Here is a 20,614-nt window from a genome sequence, read left to right as displayed (position 1 = left end):
AGTTTTTTTCTGAGTGAAAAAGAAATTTAAGCTGTTAAATGTGTTGTTAAAAGGTCACTAATCATTGTGTCCAAGTGACATTTCTGTAATACTTTCCTATAAGAAGATATACTCACAAATCTGCAAAAACTGTGAGGGGTGTACTCACTTTCGTGATATACTGTAACTGGTCTGTCAAAAGTACAATTAGTTTGTCAGCCCAAGATTTCCATGATATAGTAATTCAAAGCAGCTGACATGGAGAAGATACACCATCATGTATAACAACAGTAAACTTCCAAGTCATAAGGAATACTTAGAAATTGATTGGGGTGCTAAACGTTAATGAAAAAGATAACATTTGTGAATGGGCAGCATACATTCTGGAAATAAACTACTAAGATATGAAATACTCTACCTTTAGATATCACCTATTCAGGAGTAGTAAAGCAGCTATTCAACACTGTGGCTGTTTAGCAGTGTAATGTTGTGCACTATCGTCTCTGGCCGCTTATTTATATTGGATTTTTATATTCCCATTCGGCTGCCAGCTGATTGGATTCTTGTTTATTTGTGTTGTGTGAAATTAGAAGCTGAAGTGATTGTGATCAGCTGATTACTTTTCTTGTTGCATTTTACGCCTGATTTAGGCGCTCAGATTGCAAGATGTCAAGACTGATGTGAAATTGATTTATTTTGAGAAGTGCCATAAAATAAAGCTTTCCTTTCATGTGCAAAGCATTTGCCGTTCCATGTGATTTATTCATGTAATAATTTATGTTTATAAAATAATTGTCATTGATAATGACAGTGAAATTGGTCACAAAGTATAGAAAGCTCATAATGTGATTTCTTAAAAAAAGTATTGTCTAGGGACATACAGCCTGGAATGGATTGAAGTTATTTGTAAATATTCATGTCATACGTACAGTGGGCTATACTGGCATGTCACAAGTTACAGTATATGAGTTCTTGTTGAAAAGACAATATCCACAGTTGGATAAAGTAGAAGTAGAAGTACTCTTAAATATGTAATTACAACCCTAGTGGTGTGATATTACAAAGATGAAACCATGTAGTATACCACTAGTGTTGTAATTAGTGAATGTTTCTTTAGGTTTTGTATTTCTATATTTTTCCAACCTTTTTATTTATACTATTTATTGCTGATTGATGGAGACTGGGACTGCAAACTTAATTGTCCACAGATGGGATTCATAAACTTTTCTGGATCTGAACCTGAATCTAATTACATCTGTAAGAGTTCTACTTCAACTCTGTTCTATTCTACTCTGACAATATCCAGCGACTTCAGCAGTGGTAGCACTGAGGTGTTGAAGACTGAGGTGTTGAGGGGAGGATGTCACACGTGGCCTTGAAAGTGTGTTTGAATGCTGAGGGGAGTGGAGGGAGCACCTGCAGCACGTCAACATAAATAACGCAGCTGCGAAAGTCACCTCAAGAGCCTTTCAGCTGATCTCACTTCTCAACACAAAGTACTCGCCACCTGTGGCAGTAGATTATTATATATATTATATCAGAGTACTTGCCCCCTGTGGCAGTAGATTATATATTATATCAGAGGACTTGCCTCCTGTGGCAGTAGATTATTATACCTTCAGAACGATGCTGATGCTCGGACAGCTGATCTCTTTCTTTAGTTTCAGTATTATTAGTCTAGTGTTTGGAGAGAAGCTCTTCCATAGTCGAGATCACTCGGATGTCATGATGCCAAATTCACATCAAGCCGAACTGGTGACGGATACAGACACTGCTGAGATAGGCCTAAATCACTTATTTGAGTTGGTCCTGAGGTAAATCACTTCTTTGAGTTGGTACTGAGGTAAATCACTTCTTTGAGTTGGTCCTGAGGTAAATCACTTCTTTGAGTTGGTACTTCCTTCGACTGATTTCTGGTTTGATTGTTATCAGAGCTTTAAATTAACTTTTTCATCAACAGAAAATGAATAGTAGAACATAATCTTACTAGCCAAACACACAGTTTCTAATGGGTCAATGTAGCTAGTAAGTTGGTATTTTTTTACCAACCAAACTGAACTTGCACCAGCATTTGGCTGGTTGACTGGTTAGGTGTTAATTTAGAGCCCTGCTTGTTATTTTATTACTGTACATACTGTACTTATTGTATCATGCATACATTTAGATTTAAAAAAGATTCTTGTCATAATTTGTCTAATTGTATTACTGTTGAAGGGCCAAGAAAAGATTGTGAATCCCTGGTTTGCATCTGTTTCTGGTATGTAGCCCCTTATTGCACGCCGTACCTGTAATATACATTGAAAGTGAACTACTATAGTACTACACTACTATGACAGTGCACGGGGCCTTCAGTAATACATTACGACTTGGTCATTGCCAGTCTGGTAACAGCTACTTTATAATGCTGTGTCTTAAGGGGTTAATAGACCAAGTGTGTTGGATAATCCTCTCATTTGTTTATTCGATTCTGTCAACATTAATCACACTTTGCTAACAGCAGCGGTTCTAGCCATTTTGGGGGCCCTAGGCACAACATAGACATGGGGCCCTTTTTAATTATGTTTGCTAGTATTGTCCATGGCAGAGCGGACTGTTGGGGGCCCTAATGGGCCAATTAGGTGGGGCCATAGGCAACTGCCTAGTATGCTTATTAGTAAAAAAAAACAAAAAAAAAACACACACACTAAAGATATCTTCTGTGCTTGCCATTTCAGGGTTTTCTCTCCAAGTATGGCTTCATTAAGCCAGTGAAATGGGAAGATATTCAGTGGAGTGGAGAGGAGTTCTCAGGAGATTTCACCAGTGGGGACACCGCACCTCTCATTCAGGAAGCAGGAGATGACCTATGGTCAGGTAAAGAGTCTTTGTAGAGTAAATGTGTCTTTACCCACACAGATATTCAAGAACAAGACACATTGAATTCCCGAGAGGAAAGCTAATTAAAAGTAACCCAGGAAGGTGACAAGGGGGGGCAAAGGGACACGGAGGGCCCAGTATTGGGTCCCCATTCCATTGTGCTGAATAGGGGGCCCTTTCAGACAACTTTGTCCCAGGCCCGGCCAAAGCTGTCAGCGGCCCTGAAAGTAACTCTTTAACGCAAATTACACATACACATTTAGACAAAGGAAAGGTACTTTTACTTGAGTATATTTTAAGATAACTAAGTACTTTTACTCAAATTACACGTACTCTAGGCCTACTTTTACTTTTTCTTCAGTAGGATTAGGCGAAGTAAAGGTACTTTTACTTGAGTATTAGTATTTTTTCTGTCCTGTTTCCCACCTCTGGTCAGGTATCGGCCCCACAGAAGAGAGCACTCAGCAGTTCCTCAGCGCCCTGAAAGACTTCCAGAGAGTGAGCGGCCTGCCGGTGACCGGCCTGTTTGACGACGCCACTAAGGCGGCCATGAACAAACCGCGATGTGGCGTTCCAGACAAAGACGCAGACGCAGACCCCAACACCGAGGGACACACTAGTGATGTTCCAGACAAAGACGCAGACGCAGACGCAGAACCCAACACAGCGGAGACACACACTAGTGGAGTTCCCAACGTAGCCAGGTCAGGTCTGGACAGCACTGAGATGGGCAGCGGTGCTGAGACCAACCAAGAACACATGAAGAACCCACGAGACAAATCTACAGCTAATAGAGTAAGTAGCCCACACACACACATACAGTGAAAGACTCTCGCGCAAGAAGAGACATCTCGCTGCCTTGGTGGGTACACTGTAAAAAATACCAGCTGCCTCAAAATTCCAAGCTCATTTAAATCCTTATTGCAAGTTGTGAGAAGCTTTGAATTGCAGCTTTGAGTTCAAACAACGCACACTCACAACTCCACACAACTTACTAAGATTTTAAAGAAATTAGCTTGGAATTCTGAGGCTGAGCTGGTAAACTTAAAATTTCAAATATAACCATGCTGTTGCCATTGCATTGTATAGGAGAATAACTTAACTAGGACTGTATAAGTTATCATGACTTACCACTGGTATATATATGTATAGGAGAATAACTTAACTAGGACTGTATAAGTTATCATGACTTACCACTGGTATATATATGTATAGGATAATAACTTAACTAGGACTGTATAAGTTATCATGACTTACCACTGGTATATATATGTATAGGAGAATAACTTAACTAGGACTGTATAAGTTATCATGACTTACCACTGGTATATATATGTATAGGAGAATAACTTAACTAGGACTGTATAAGTTATCATGACTTACCACTGGTATATATATATATATATAGGAGAATAACTTAACTAGGACTGTATAAGTTATCATGACTTACCACTGATATCTTTTTGTTTTTACAGTGGCCAAAGAGGAGAAAGAGGAGGCATGTAGATGAGCTGGGCTACATGGCGTTCTCCAAGAGGGTGCTGCGCTGGCGTCTGATTGGTGAGGGCTACAGTAGTCAGCTGTCCATAGAGGACCAGAGGTACGTCTTCCGACTCGCCTTCCGGATGTGGAGCGAGGTGTCACCTCTCACCTTCATCGAGGACGCCCGCTCCCCCCTGGAGGACGTCGACATCAGACTGGGCTTCGGGACAGGTACAGAACTCTACATAACATATTTACTATACTATACTATATCGACATCAGACTGGGCTTCGGGACAGGTAGGCTACTGTAGGCTACATAATATATTTACTATACTATATCGACATCAGACTGGGCTTCGGGACAGGTAGGCTACTGTACATAATAATTATTCTACTTTATTGATATTAGACTGGGCTTTGGAGCCAGTTGGATATAGGCCTACGCATAATATTATTTCATAATATTACTTCTAATCTTTTGAATGTGATTTACATTTTGTTGTTTCTGTCCATCCACTTTTTAGAATTAATATCTATGTTCAATTCTGTCATCAGTTATTACATCCTGTGAATTACTCATTTCGTTTAAATTGTGCTCTCCTGCTGTTTAATAAATCATTTTTAACATATGGTGATGCTGTACATTGTCTTTACATCATGTTTAACATATGGTGATGCTGTCTATTGTCTTTACATCATGTTTAACATATGGTGATGCTGTACATTGTCTTTAAATCATTTTTAACATATCGTGATGCTGTATATTTTCTTTAAATCATTTTTAACATTTTGTGATGCTGTATATTGTCTTTAAATCATTTGAACATTGTGTGATGCTGTATATTGTCTTTAAATCATTTGAACATTGTGTGATGCTGTATATTCTCTTTAAATCATTTTTAACCTATTGTGCTGCTATTGTCTTTAAATCATTTTTACATTGTGTGCTGCTGTATATTGTCTTTAAATCATTGTTACATTGTGTGATGCTGCATATTGTCTTTGTCTACGCAGGGCGCCACTTGGGCTGCACTCAGCGGTTCGATGGCACTGGTCGTGAGTTTGCCCACGCTTGGTTCCTTGGGGACATCCATTTTGATGACGATGAGCATTTCACCGGCCCCAACATGGGAGATGGAATAAGCCTTTTGAAAGTGAGTTCACACAAATATGTACACTCGCCTCCAAAAGAGTTGTCGCCTACCCATCTGTTTGGAATAACAGCTAATAACCTGACTTTCAATTAATCACTTGGCTTCAGAAGTCACTCATATGAAAGCTACAACCCTCTCGAATGAAAATGTATGTACAAAAATAAATTTCATGCACCAAAGAAAGATTGACCCTTTAATGAACACAGACAGGGCAGATTTTGACAAGACAAAAGTTTTGTCGCCTAGCGAACATAATGTGAAAATGAGCAGATAAGTCACTTCAAAACACTTCAAATACGCAGATCGGGTGTCCTACTTAATCACTGATTCACTCACACCTCTCCAGAAAATCGACTTTGGCCTTAGGTGTATGTTTAGGGTCATTGTAATCATGGAAAGCAACACAATGAAAATCAATGGAGTTCAATGAGAGATGGTGACATATTCGCTATTCGTAGAGCAATACATGTTTAACTTCATGATTTAATCAATGATAAAAGCCCTCAAACACCTGCAGCATGCATGCAGCTCCTCATAAGAGCTGTATCTGTACCATGTTTCACTTTATGCACCATTTCTCTTTTTTCATATTCTTCATCTCCAACACCATATAGTTTTGATGCTATCAGTTCTAAAATGGTTGATCGTGGGATCTTGACTTCAGAGTATGAGTCCCATTAGCCTTCATTTTTGTCAGAATTAGGCCTGACATACTCTTGGCTGGCTTTTTTGAGACAGGACAGTGGGAGAGACTTCTTTGGTGTTAAAGGTGAAGAATTTGGAAAAAATACATGGTGCCTAAAGTCAAACATGGGAGGGATACAGCTCTTATGTGGAGCTGCATGCATGCTGCTAGTGTGTGAGGGCTTTTATCATTGATTACATCATGAAGTTAAAAATGTATTGCTCTACGAATAGCAAATATGTCACCATCTCTCATTGAACTCCATTGATTTTCATTGTGTTGCTTTCCATGATTACAATGACCCTAAACATACACCTAAGGCCAAAGTCGATTTTCTGGAGAGGTGTGAGTGAATCAGTGATTAAGTAGGACACCCGATCTGCGTATTTGAAGTGTTTTGAAGTGACTTATCTGCTCATTTTCACATTATGTTCGCTAGGCGACAAAACTTTTGTCTTGTCAAAATCTGCCCTGTCTGTGTTCATTAAAGGGTCAATCTTTCTTTGGTGCATGAAATGTATTTTTGTACATACATTTTCATTCGAGAGGGTTGTAGCTTTCATATGAGTGACTTCTGAAGCCAAGTGATTAATTGAAATAATAATAATAATAATAATAATAACTTGGTTTTATATAGCGCCTTTCAAGGAACCCAAGGTCGCTTTACATTGGGGGGGCGGGCGGGGGCGGGGCGGGGGGGGGGGGGGGGGGGGGGGTTGGGGGTTGAAGGGGCAGGGGATGGGCCAGTGAAGTTAAAGTCCATATGCCTCTGTGAATAGATGTGATTTAAGGTGCTTCTTAAACGAAGCCAGTTGGGAGGTAGACTGTTCCAGAGCGTGGGGGCAGCAACACAAAAAGCTCTGTCACCAACAGTACGGAGTCTGGCTCGGGGGATGATGATATTGTCCTTTTCAGAAGACCACGAGACCTGGACTGGGAGTGGGGTTGGAGGAGATCAGAGAGATACTGAGGAGCAAGAGAGTGTAGTGATTTGTATGTCAGCAGGAGAATTTTGTACTGAATGCGGGACTTCACTGGGAGCCAGTGGAGCTGTCTGAGTGTGGGAGTGATGTGTTGCCACCGCTTTGTGCGAGATATAATTCTGGCTGCTGAATTTTGAACATACTGTAGTCGTTCCAAGGCTTTCTTGGGTAGGCCATACAGTACCCCATTGCAGTAGTCCAGGCGGGAAGTAATGAAAGCATGGATAAGTGTTTCGGTCACAGAGTCAGAGAGTGAGGGCCGGAGTCTGGAGATGTTCTTGAGATGGAAGAAGGCAGATTTGGTGATGCTTTTGATGTGAGACTGGAATGAGAGGGAAGGGTCAAGGACGACACCTAGGTTTCGCACCTCTGAAGATGGCCTGATGGTATAGCCATCCACATCCAGGGACAGATCAGCAACCTCCTTGGCCCGGGATGGGGGGTACACTGCGATGATCTCTGTTTTGTCGTTGTTGAGTTTGAGTAGGTTTGCAGCCATCCAGGTTTTAATGTTGCGCAGGCAGTTGATGAGTGGTGAGGGTGGGAGTGGGACAGAGGACTTAATGCTGATGTATATTTGGGTATCGTCTGCATAGCTATGAAAATTGAGACCATGGTGACGGATAATATTGCCAAGAGGGAGCATGTAGATAGAGAATAAGAGGGGGCCAAGCATTGATCCTTGGGGCACGCCGTGGTTGACTGGGGCTGTTGAGGAGTTTGCATCCTTGATGGTGACATATTGTGTCCTTCCAGTGAGATATGAGTTGAACCAGGCAAGTGCAGAGTCGGTGAGGCCAAGGTAGTCATGGAGGCGGGTCAGAAGAATGGCATGGGAGACCGTGTCAAAGGCTGCGGAGAGGTCGAGGAGAATGAGAAGGGTGATGAGTTCTTTATCGGTGGCTATTAAGAGGTCGTTGGTGATTTTGATGAGAGCTGTCTCTGTACTGTGGTACTGTGTATTAGCTGTTATTCCAAACACATTGGTAGGCGACAACTCTTTTGGAGGCGAGTGTATATGCAGTGGTCTCCAATCATTTTTCTCCAAGGGCCAAATCATGTGTAGAGCAAATGAGGCTGCGGGCCAAACCAACGCCCCAACCCGATGACAAAGAAGTTAGATGTCTGGACAGAGAACACCTTCTTGTCAATGTCTGTTATGAGACTGTTAGCACAAGATCTAACTCTCTGTGAATGCTTTGGAGAGATATTACCCACTGAACACATTCATGTTTTCATTCGTTCTGACCTCATGGCGGGCCAAATGTCTGCCATGCCCTGGCCAGATTTGGCCCGCAGCCGGCCTTTGTTTAATAAATTAAGGCCCTTGAATATTCAGGTGGAAGTAGGCCAAACCAACGCCCCTACCCGATGACAAACAAGTTAGATGTCTGGACGGAGAACACATAACAACCATTTTAATGATGATTAAGATGTTAGCGGCCCCAACATGGGAGACGGAATAAGCCTTTTGAAAGTGAGTGCACACAAATATGTATGGCATGGGCACAAATAATCTGCAATAATGCCATGATAAAACCAACTTTTGAGGCCCTCCTTATTAAAGTTGAAACGCCTTCATCATACTCTGGCTACATGTTTTATACTGTATATACTGTATAATATAAATTATATACTGTCTCCCTCTGTAGGTGGCGCTATATAAATACATGTTGTATTGTATTGTATCCCTCTGTAGGTGGCGCTATATAAATACATGTTGTATTGTATTGTATCCCCCTGTAGGTGGCGCTATATAAATACATGTTGTATTGTATTGTATCCCCCTGTAGGTGGCGCTATATAAATACATGTTGTATTGTATTGTATCCCCCTGTAGGTGGCGCTATATAAATACATGTTGTATTGTATTGTATCCACAGGTGGCGCTATATAAATACATGTTGTATTGTATTGTATCCCCCTGTAGGTGGCGCTATATAAATACATGTTGTATTGTATTGTATCCCCCTGTAGGTGGCGCTATATAAATACATGTTGTATTGTATTGTATCCACAGGTGGCGCTATATAAATACATGTTGTATTGTATTGTATCCACAGGTGGCGCTATATGAATACATGTTGTATTGTATTGTCTCCCTCTGTAGGTGGCGCTATATAAATACATGTTGTATTGTATTGTATCCCCCTGTAGGTGGCGCTATATAAATACATGTTGTGTTGTATTGTATCCACAGGTGGCGCTATATAAATACATGTTGTATTGTATTGTATCCACAGGTGGCGCTATATAAATACATGTTGTATTGTATTGTATCCCCCTGTAGGTGGCGCTATATAAATACATGTTGTATTGTATTGTCTCCCTCTGTAGGTGGCGCTATATAAATACATGTTGTATTGTATTGTATCCACAGGTGGCGCTATATAAATACATGTTGTATTGTATTGTATCCCCCTGTAGGTGGCGCTATATAAATACATGTTGTATTGTATTGTATCCCCCTGTAGGTGGCGCTATATAAATACATGTTGTATTGTATTGTATCCCCCTGTAGGTGGCGCTATATAAATACATGTTGTATTGTATTGTCTCCCTCTGTAGGTGGCGCTATATAAATACATGTTGTATTGTATTGTACCCACAGGTGGCGCTATATAAATACATGTTGTATTGTATTGTATCCCCCTGTAGGTGGCGCTATATAAATACATGTTGTATTGTATTGTCTCCACAGGTGGGGCTATATAAATACATGTTGTATTGTATTGTATCCCCCTGTAGGTGGCGCTATATAAATACATGTTGTATTGTATTGTATCCCCCTGTAGGTGGCGCTATATAAATACATGTTGTATTGTATTGTATCCCCCTGTAGGTGGCGCTATATAAATACATGTTGTATTGTATTGTATCCACAGGTGGCGCTATATAAATACATGTTGTATTGTATTGTCTCCACAGGTGGCGCTATATAAATACATGTTGTATTGTATTGTATCCCCCTGTAGGTGGCGCTATATAAATACATGTTGTATTGTATTGTATCCCCCTGTAGGTGGCGCTATATAAATACATGTTGTATTGTATTGTATCCCCCTGTAGGTGGCGCTATATAAATACATGTTGTATTGTATTGTATCCACAGGTGGCGCTATATAAATACATGTTGTATTGTATTGTATCCACAGGTGGCGCTATATAAATACATGTTGTATTGTATTGTATCCCCCTGTAGGTGGCGCTATATAAATACATGTTGTATTGTATTGTATCCCCCTGTAGGTGGCGCTATATAAATACATGTTGTATTGTATTGTATCCACAGGTGGCGCTATATAAATACATGTTGTATTGTATTGTATCCCCCTGTAGGTGGCGCTATATAAATACATGTTGTATTGTATTGTCTCCCCCTGTAGGTGGCGCTATATAAATACATGTTGTATTGTATTGTATCCCCCTGTAGGTGGCGCTATATGAATACATGTTGTATTGTATTGTCTCCCTCTGTAGGTGGCGCTATATAAATACATGTTGTATTGTATTGTATCCCCCTGTAGGTGGCGGTGCATGAGATTGGCCATGTGCTGGGCTTGCCTCATGTCTACAGATCTGGGTCCATCATGCAGCCCAGTTACCTGCCGCAGGAGAACACCTTCGAACTGGACTGGCACGACAGGAAGGCTATCCAGCACCTCTACGGTAAAGCACCGTATACTCATACAGTACAGTACAGTACAGTACAGTACAGTACAGTACAGTGTACTTATCAATGGGCAGACTGGACTGGCACGACAGGAAGGCTATCCAGCACCTCTACGGTAAAGCACCGTAAACTCATACAATACAGTAAAGCACAGTATACTCATACAGTACAGTACTTTACAGTATACTCATCCAGTACTTTACAGTATACTTATCAACAGGCAATTACAGCAAGGCTATTCAGCACCTCCACGGTACAGTATTACATTACATTACACTTAACTGCTGCTTTTATCCAAAACGACGTAGTTATTTTTTTAAGTAAATGGTATTAGTTACAGTCCCTGGAGCAGAGTGGGGTTAGGTGCGTTGCTCAAGGGCACCTCAGCCATGGAGTGAGATAGGGATTTGAACCTGCAACCCTCTGATCTAAAGCCCATCTCATTAACCAGTAGATCACGTCTGTAAAACTATCCCTACATACTGTAGAATGTTTGTTTTCTCTGTATATTTTCTTTGCACTTCGTATCTGCAAGTGTACTTGCTATGATTATGTCCTCGATTTGAAGCCGCTTTGATTAAAAAGTGTCTGTCAGTCTCACAGTCTCCCTCATTCACTATCATGATTCTATATCGCTGTTTTTATTAATTCTGTCCGATGTTTACCAATGCTCTTTTCACACTGACTTGCATCTGCATCATGCCAGGCAGCTGTAAGGGTCGTTTCAGCACCATGTTTACTAATGCTCTTATACAGTACATGGGTTCTAGTACCGTGTTCACTAATGCTCTTATACAGTACATGGGTTCTAGTACCGTGTTCTGTTCACTAATGCTCTTATACAGTACATGGGTTCTAGTACCGTGTTCACCAATGCTCTTATACAGTACATGGGTTCTAGTACCGTGTTCACTAATGCTCTTATACAGTACATGGGTTCTAGTACCGTGTTCACCAATGCTCTTATACAGTACATGGGTTCTAGTACCGTGTTCACTAATGCTCTTATACAGTACATGGGTTCTAGTACCGTGTTCACCAATGTTCTTATACAGTACATGGGTTCTAGTACCGTGTTCACTAATGCTCTTATACATGGGTTCTAGTACCGTGTTCACTAATGCTCTTATACAGTACATGGGTTCTAGTACCGTGTTCACTAATGCTCTTATACAGTACATGGGTTCTAGTACCGTGTTCTGTTCACTAATGCTCTTATACAGTACATGGGTTCTAGTACCGTGTTTACTAATGCTCTTATACAGTACATGGGTTCTAGTACCGTGTTCACCAATGCTCTTATACAGTACATGGGTTCTAGTACCGTGTTCACCAATGCTCTTATACAGTACATGGGTTCTAGTACCGTGTTCACCAATGTTCTTATACAGTACATGGGTTCTAGTACCGTGTTCACCAATGTTCTTATACAGTACATGGGTTCTAGTACCGTGTTCACCAATGTTCTTATACAATACATGGGTTCTAGTACCGTGTTCACTAATGCTCTTATACAGTACATGGGTTCTAGTACCGTGTTCACTAATGCTCTTATACAGTACATGGGTTCTAGTACCGTGTTCACTAATGCTCTTATACAGTACATGGGTTCTAGTACCGTGTTCACTAATGCTCTTATACATGGGTTCTAGTACCGTGTTCTGTTCACTAATGCTCTTATACAGTACATGGGTTCTAGTACCGTGTTCACCAATGCTCTTATACAGTACATGGGTTCTAGTACCGTGTTCACCAATGTTCTTATACAGTACATGGGTTCTAGTACCGTGTTCACTAATGCTCTTATACAGTACATGGGTTCTAGTACCGTGTTCACCAATGTTCTTATACAGTACATGGGTTCTAGTACCGTGTTCACTAATGCTCTTATACAGTACATGGGTTCTAGTACCGTGTTCACTAATGCTCTTATACAGTACATGGGTTCTAGTACCGTGTTCACCAATGCTCTTATACATGGGTTCTAGTACCGTGTTCTGTTCACTAATGCTCTTATACAGTACATGGGTTCTAGTACCGTGTTCACTAATGCTCTTATACAGTACATGGGTTCTAGTACCGTGTTCACTAATGCTCTTATACAGTACATGGGTTCTAGTACTGGGTTCACTAATGCTCTTATACAGTACATGGGTTCTAGTACCGGGTTCACTAATACTCTCATCAACTGCCAGGCAGCTGTAAAGGTCGTTTCAGCACAGTGTTTGACTGGATCAGGAAGGAGAGGACGCCGTATGGAGAGGTGAGGGTCCGCTTCAACACCTACTTCATGCGAGACGGCTGGTACTGGCTCTACGAGAACCGGAACAACCGTACCCGCTACGGGGACCCGGTGGCCATCCAGGCCGGCTGGCACGGCATGCCCACCAGCGGAGTCGACGCATTCGTACACGTGTGGGCGCGGAACGTTGATGCTGTGTATTTTTTCAAAGGTAAGACCATCACATGAGGCCCACCTCCTCACTCAGTGTGGCCCATAGATAAAATATAATTAATGAAACACATAAGTAATGACCAGATTTTTCAAAAGGCTGAATTAGTCCATATACTGATGGCCGATGGAAATCACTCACTATGAAATATGAGCACTGAAATGGCCACTGTCAGGGTTATAATTGCAATGGAAAAGAACAGTTCAAACAGGCGCGTAGGCAGAAATAATAAAACAGGTGGGCCCAGAAAAAAAACGGACAGGCCCAACCTGAAATCGCGTAAGTAGATATTGAATCAAAATTGTAAAATAACAGAACTACAACTCAAAACTGCACAAATAGATTGCAGAATTTTGATGCTGTGTATTTCTTCAAAGTAAGATCATCATGTACCATAGCCTGACAAAGCTTGAAGGTTTACAAGTGCATGAAATATATAATATAATATGAGCTTTGAAATGGCCTCTCTCAGGGTTTTATATAGCGGCGCTATACACACACTGAGTATCTAAAAAGGCCTTTTTCTTTTTCTTCATTTCCTTGTGTGCAAATGCTCCTCCCCCATCCTGGTTGTGATGCTGGGCAGGTACGCAGTTCTGGAGATACGACACGGAGAGTGACCAGGTGTTCAGCGAGGACGCGGGGGGGCAGCGCTACCCGAGGCCCATCTCCGCCGGCTTCCCAGGGGTGCCCAGCCCCGTGGACACGGCCTTCTACGACAGGAGGGACGCTCACATCTACTTCTTCAGAGGGGCACTGGTGAGCAGGGGCGTCGCTCAGGGGGGTAAAGTGGGGCTGAGTCACCAGGGCCCCATGTATATAGGGGGCCCACACCTGAGTCACCAGGGCCCCATGTACTGTATATAGGGGGCCCACACCTGAGTCACCAGGGCCCCATGTATATAGGGGGGGGCCCACACCTGAGTCACCAGGGCCCCATGTATATAGGGGGCCCACACCTGAGTCACCAGGGCCCCATGTATATAGGGGGCCCACACCTGAGTCACCAGGGCCCCATGTATATAGGGGGCCCACACCTGAGTCACCAGGGCCCCATGTATATAGGGGGCCCACACCTGAGTCACCAGGGCCCCATGTACTGTATATAGGGGGCCCACACCTGAGTCACCAGGGCCCCATGTATATAGGGGGGGGGCACACCTGAGTCACCAGGGCCCCATGTATATAGGGGGGGGGCACACCTGAGTCACCAGGGCCCCATGTATATAGGGGGGGGCACACCTGAGTCACCAGGGCCCCATGTATATAGGGGGCACACCTGAGTCACCAGGGCCCCATGTATATAGGGGGGGGGCACACCTGAGTCACCAGGGCCCCATGTATATAGGGGGGGGGGCCCACACCTGAGTCACCAGGGCCCCATGTATATAGGGGGGGGGCCCACACCTGAGTCACCAGGGCCCCATGTATATAGGGGGCCTACACCTGAGTCACCAGGGCCCCATGTATATAGGGGGCCCCCACCTGAGTCACCAGGGCCCCATGTATATAGGGGGCCCCCACCTGAGTCACCAGGGCCCCATGTATATAGGGGGCCCACACCTGAGTCACCAGGGCCCCATGTATATAGGGGGCCCACACCTGAGTCACCAGGGCCCCATATACTGTATATAGGGGGCCCACAGGGCCCACACCTGAGTCACCAGGGCCCCGTGTATATAGGGGGCCTACACCTGAGTCACCAGGGCCCCGTGTATATAGGGGGCCTACACCTGATTCACCAGGGCCCCATATACTGTATATAGGGGGCCCACACCTGAGTCCCACACAGGCCGATTTATGAGATACCTGTATGACTGGGGGGCGGGGGAGGGGATCCCTTGGAGCTGGTTGGCCATGTGTATTTATAGGGGGCCCGCACACGGGCCAATTTATGAGATACATGTATGACTGGGGGGGGGGGGGGATCACGTTGATTCATGAGATACATGTATGACTGGGGGGTCCCTTGGAGCTGGTTGGCCATGGGGCCCACACTATGCTGCTGCGCCCCCTGCTGGTGAGTGTGTGCCCTGCCTGCCGGCCCCGTCCTCATCTTGTAAGAGAGAATAAACGCTGGAATAAATACATATTTAATATAACATCTTAATATTTAATGCTGAGTGTTAAATATATATGTAGTACACACAGCAGTGTAATGATGTGATTTGAATGTAATATTTACTTACAGGACTTGCTTTTCTCTTGTTTTACATTTATATTTTATTTATATTTAGAAAATATGGCAAGCAAAGGGTCTAGCCCAGTGTAACATAAAAAAATAAAAGCATAAAAAATCTTTAAGAAAAAACATAGAAAACATGAAACATAAAAACTGTGCGCTGCCTGTGCAGAGCATAACATACCGCTCTCTCGTGAAGCATTCTAATGGCATTCGGTATAACCTCCTCTTTTGTAGGTTTACGCCTTTGATGTGAGAGCCAACCGCTTGGCGAGAGGCTACCCGAAGAAGATCACGCAGGTGTTTCCTGCCGTGTTGCCAGGTAACCACCCGGTTGCTAACCTGGACGCCGCCTACTTCTCCTACACGCACAACGCCGTGTTCCTGCTGAAGGGAGGGGGCTACTGGAGAGTGGCCAGCACTAGAGACCGCTTGAGGAGACCCTCCCTGCCCCACAATGCACTGCTGCCACGACGTGAAGTCCATGAGCAGTGGTACGACATCTGCAATGTACACAGCACAGCACTGAAGGTGGCGCGCAGATGAACATCTGAATATGAGTTCATCTGCCCAAGTTGACGGAGGCAGGCAGCTAAGAAGAAGGAGAAAGGGAGAGGGAGAGAGGAGAGGGAGAGATGAGAGGGAGAGAGAGAGGGAGAGAGAGAGGGAGAGAGAGAGAGAGAGAGGGAGAGGGAGAGGGGCAGGCAGCTAAGAAGAGGGAGAAAGGGAGAGGGAGAGAGAGAGGGAGAGGGAGGGGGAGAGAGAGAGGAGAGAGAGGGAGAGGGAGAGGGGCAGGCAGCTAAGAAGAGGGAGAAAGAGAGAGGGAGGGAGAGAGGAGAGGGAGAGAGAGAGAGAGAGAGGGAGAGGGAGAGGGAGAGAGAGAGAGAGGGAGAGAGCAGGGAGAGGGAGAGGGAGAGGGAGAGGGAGAGGGAAAGAGAGAGAGAGAGAGGGAGAGGTAGAGGGAGAGGGAGAGGGAGAGGGAGAGAGAGAGGGAGAGGGAGAGGGAGAGGGAGAGAGAGAGAGATAGACAGAGAGAGGGAGAGGGAGAGGGAAGAGATGGACAGACCATAATGTCGACCGTAAGGTACAACATCTGTAATGTACACAGCACAGCAGGTGAACATCTCTCTGGTGCTGTGGGGGCAGCCATGAACTAGTGGTTAAGGAGATGGGCTTTGGATCAGAGGGTTGCCGGTTCAAATCCCACCAGACCTTTCCACTCCTTACCGCTCTCCATAGCTGACGTGAGACACGTAAAGCCACATTGGTCCAGGGCCTGGAACCAATGCCCTGTACTTAAAAAATAAAGTCACTTGGGATAAAAAAAGTGTTATGTACTATGAAAAGTAAAAAAAAAACACTATTTGAGGCACTCCTTACTAAAGTTAAAAAGCCTTTATTGATTACTGTCTACATGCCTACGCGTTTCGACTCATTATGTTATGTACTATGTATGCAGCAAAGGGTTATAACTGTTCTAGATTTGAGTCCTGCATCCTGCAAATCTGTGTCAGATGAAGAAAAGAAAAAAAACATTAGTGGAGGATGCTATAATATGAATGATATATTTGAATATTTATGTAGAATCATGGATAGATGTTTTCTCTGTTACAAGTTCTGTGAATACAAATAAGGACAAGCATATTCTGCTCTACAAAGTGTATGTGTATGAACAAAAACAGAAATGTTGGCTGTAAATTGTAATAAATTATTTATTTATCATTGTTGTTCATTACATTGCTTCCTGTGATGAAGATTATAGTAAAAGAATGGATAATTAGCTACTACAGAAGAATCTTTTGTTTTGAAACAAAATAGAGCATCAGGACGTTCAGCAAAGTTGAATTTTCAAGAATGTGTTAGTTTGTACCGCACATTTTTGAGTTTCCAAAGATAGACGTCAACACTGCTATTTTCATGAACAAGACATCTCTTCACTTTCTGTGAAATATTAGTACTTTCCCCAATTTTCTTGCTTTGAAATTGAATGTGCAGGGTCCCAATGCATGTCCTCTCTTGAAAGTACAGTCTACTTGAAGAATGTTGACATTTACTCACCTTTGTAAAGACACTGCTATTATTTTGAGCACAACTGTATAACTGCCACAACCAACATCAATCACATCATGAAAACTTCTAGGTGCACTGTGTAATATTTCTTAGCAGTTTCCATCCAGAATTCATACTGCCCATTCACTAATGTTACCTTTTTCATGAATACTTACCACCACCATCAAATTCTAAGTATTCATTATGACTGGGAAAATTGCACTTTTCATACATGAAAAGGGGGGATCTTCTCCATGTCCGCCATTTTGAATTTCCAATAGACATTCTTAGCTGCAAACCGTACTGTACTTTGGTCATCCTAATAAATATTACTTTAATATTTAGTAAATATTTATGAAATGATCCAATTTGGCAATAGGCAGCACAGTTTCAATGAGCAGCTTGTTGCAATACCTACTCTGGCCACCAGTAGGCTACACCTTTAACTTGATGCATTGTTTCAAAACCATTAGATGTGCAAAAAGTACAGGGAAGAGATACAGTATGTTGCATAAGTGAGCACACCCCTCACATTTTTGCAGATTTGTAAGTATATCTTTTCATAGGACACATTAAACAAATCTCACTTTGACACAATGATTAGTGACCTGCTAGCAACATATATAACCGCTTAAATTTGTTCACTCGCAAAAAAAATCAAAATACAGCCATTATTGTTTGAACATGTGCCCACAAAGGTGAGTAGACCCCAGATTAAATGTAGAGTATTAGATGATTTATCTCTGAACTTACACTTAACTTATCCTGAAACTGCTTCGCATAGGCCCCAGGGGTCGTCAACCCAAAATGTTCAAAGAGCCATATTTGCCCAACAAACACACACACACACACACACACACACACACACACACACACACACACACACACACACACACACACACACACACACACACACACACACACACACACACACACACACACACACACACACACACACACACATAGCATATCTGGAGCCGCACAAATCTAAAAGCCTTCTATGAGGCAACATGGACTGTCAATACATAGGCTGTGTGCCTACTATCAAAATAGACGAGGAGAAATACAAAATGAACATTCATGATTAAATGTTTATTTTCCCTGCTGCATCCTGGAGAGCATTACGTACCGCGTGACTACTGCTGTACAACAGGCCTATTGACTGCTGTGTGCCATCCTGCATAATCTTTCATTTCTTGCAAGTTGTGGCATTATTTTGCATGGCAGTCTCTCAGTCTTTTTTTTACTCAGTAGGCTACTCATGGACAGGTTCCAGTCTAATTAAGTAGGCCTGAAGTAGGCCTAGGTCTACTTTGGTCAAAATGTTCTCATACAAATACAAGTATTACTTTTTAAAACTAGGGCTAGGGGCTAGGGCAGATCAGGCATTAGTGTAGTGTAGTGTACTGCCAATTAGGATGTTGTAGTGAGTAGGCTACTAAGGATGTGTGTGAGTAAGGGGTTGAATCATTTTGATGGTGTTTCAGAGACAGAAAGGGCATTTGCTGCTACTGTAGGCCTATATAACCAGAAATACTGTATTGCCCCAGCTGTCTGTAGCCTCTGCCATTGTTAGAGTCTAGCCTGTATCAGCCTATAATTCTATTATACGCAGAAGCCTGTTATTCAATTGCTGCCAGCTGTTTCTGAGTTCACGTAGGCTCTTACTACATTACCCGTGATGCCACACATCAATACTACATTACCCATGATGCCACACAGAAACACATCTCCTACTGGCTGGAAGAAGGAAAGCGAAACATCTGGAGCCGAACGCGGAACTAAGAGGTCCGCGCTAACAGATGTTTTTAAGTTGAGCTCGTGAAGCTTAAAATTCATAGAAAACCACGATGTAGACTTTCACTTTGCACAGCCAACTTTCTCTCGCATTGCAAAAGCGGCTTTTCTTGCAGAAAAAGGATTATTGCGGTCCTGAGTATCCAAGTTAATGACGCGTCTCGAAGTGTATCTGACACTGTGGGGGTCTGAAGTCTGAAAAGGTAAGACTCCAAACTCTTGGGTAAAGAAGTTAAATGCGACATGATAACTGACATTGATATAAGAAAGCAATCAGCGCGCTTAGCTCTGAAAATGAATAAGCCGAAATGGGAAGTAGCCCTGAAAATAAGCTGAGTAAACTGAAAGAGGAGGCTATGGTAGGCCTAGTTAGATCCACCTTCTTTGGTGTAGTGTTCACACACGCAGCGGAAATGTGGCACTTTGCAGAGTTAGTGCACAATGAATCTGATCGGGTTGTTACCACAGACCTGTCTGTCGTTGTTACGGTCAATAGTGGGAATACAGTCTCTCTCTCTCTCTCTCTCTCTCTCTCTCTCTCTCTCTCTCTCTCTCTCTCTCTCTCCAACGAATGAGCTAGTTGACAGAAAACCATTCGAGCACTTGGGTGCATCCCAATATGTGACCTTGCCTCCTCCACTTGCTTCTCGTCATGATGACATCACTGACAACAGCATTAGATTTCAATATCTTGCAAAAGCTCAATTGTAAAGTCTTTTTCTCATTTGCAATTGGGATGGTGAATGAAAAACAGTCCCTCAAAAGTTGTTGTGGCGAGGCTGACAGCTGGGAAACTTTATCGTTTTCTCCACGGAGGAGGGGCCAGGAGGCGGGACGAGGAGACAAGCACAAGTGGAGGAGGCAAGGACACATATTGGGACGCACTCCTTGTGTCAACAACATGCTGAAACGCAAACGTCCATCATCGGCGAGTTACTAGGGACATTATAGGGACATTATAAATTGCACTGGACTGGGGAAATGGGACAAATACTACTTTGCATTGATGAAAGGTACGTAGCCTATGACAGAATATATGTAAACTCCAGCACATTAGGTTATTCCACGTCAATGCAGTCATGTCCCATCATAGAGGTAGAAAATAACACTAGAGAGGACCCCGCCCCCCTTTTTACGGCAATCTGTAGCGGCCATTATCTGTAGGTAGATCAGAGAAATGGAAATTAACAGAGAACGAGGCTCACCTCTGTCAAAAATGGCTTAATTATGTGAAAATGTCCATCAACACACTATACAAGGACAATAGTTGAAGTGTGTTGCTAACTATGTTCATAAAAGATATTATTTGATTTTTAAAT

At 42.9% G+C, this 20,614-nt stretch overlaps 1 protein-coding gene and 1 long non-coding RNA gene across 2 annotated transcripts in view; both read left to right on the top strand.

Annotated features, from left to right (window-relative positions):
* The first annotated feature begins 1,605 nt into the window (after positions 1–1,605).
* LOC134444949 (matrix metallopeptidase-21-like) lies at positions 1,606–15,995 on the top strand. The gene is made up of 10 exons (XM_063194120.1): positions 1,606–1,752; positions 2,709–2,832; positions 3,272–3,539; positions 3,658–3,697; positions 4,311–4,548; positions 5,334–5,473; positions 10,669–10,810; positions 13,010–13,267; positions 13,854–14,026; positions 15,687–15,995. Exons 1-10 carry the CDS (start codon positions 1,606–1,608, stop codon positions 15,993–15,995), a joined length of 1,839 nt encoding a protein of 612 aa, XP_063050190.1.
* A 3,277-nt stretch (positions 15,996–19,272) lies between these two features.
* Positions 19,273–20,614, top strand: part of LOC134444959 (uncharacterized) — a 32,022-nt gene continuing 30,680 nt past the window's right edge. The window contains exon 1 of the long non-coding RNA XR_010034145.1: positions 19,273–19,498. This is a non-coding gene — a long non-coding RNA (uncharacterized LOC134444959). The remainder of the gene's footprint in view (positions 19,499–20,614) is intronic.

Source organism: Engraulis encrasicolus, unplaced genomic scaffold (genome assembly GCF_034702125.1).
Source record: "Engraulis encrasicolus isolate BLACKSEA-1 unplaced genomic scaffold, IST_EnEncr_1.0 scaffold_88_np1212, whole genome shotgun sequence".
Lineage (NCBI taxonomy): Eukaryota > Metazoa > Chordata > Actinopteri > Clupeiformes > Engraulidae > Engraulis > Engraulis encrasicolus.
Note: the sequence above shows the minus strand (reverse complement) of the source record. Positions and strands in the feature narration are given on the sequence as shown.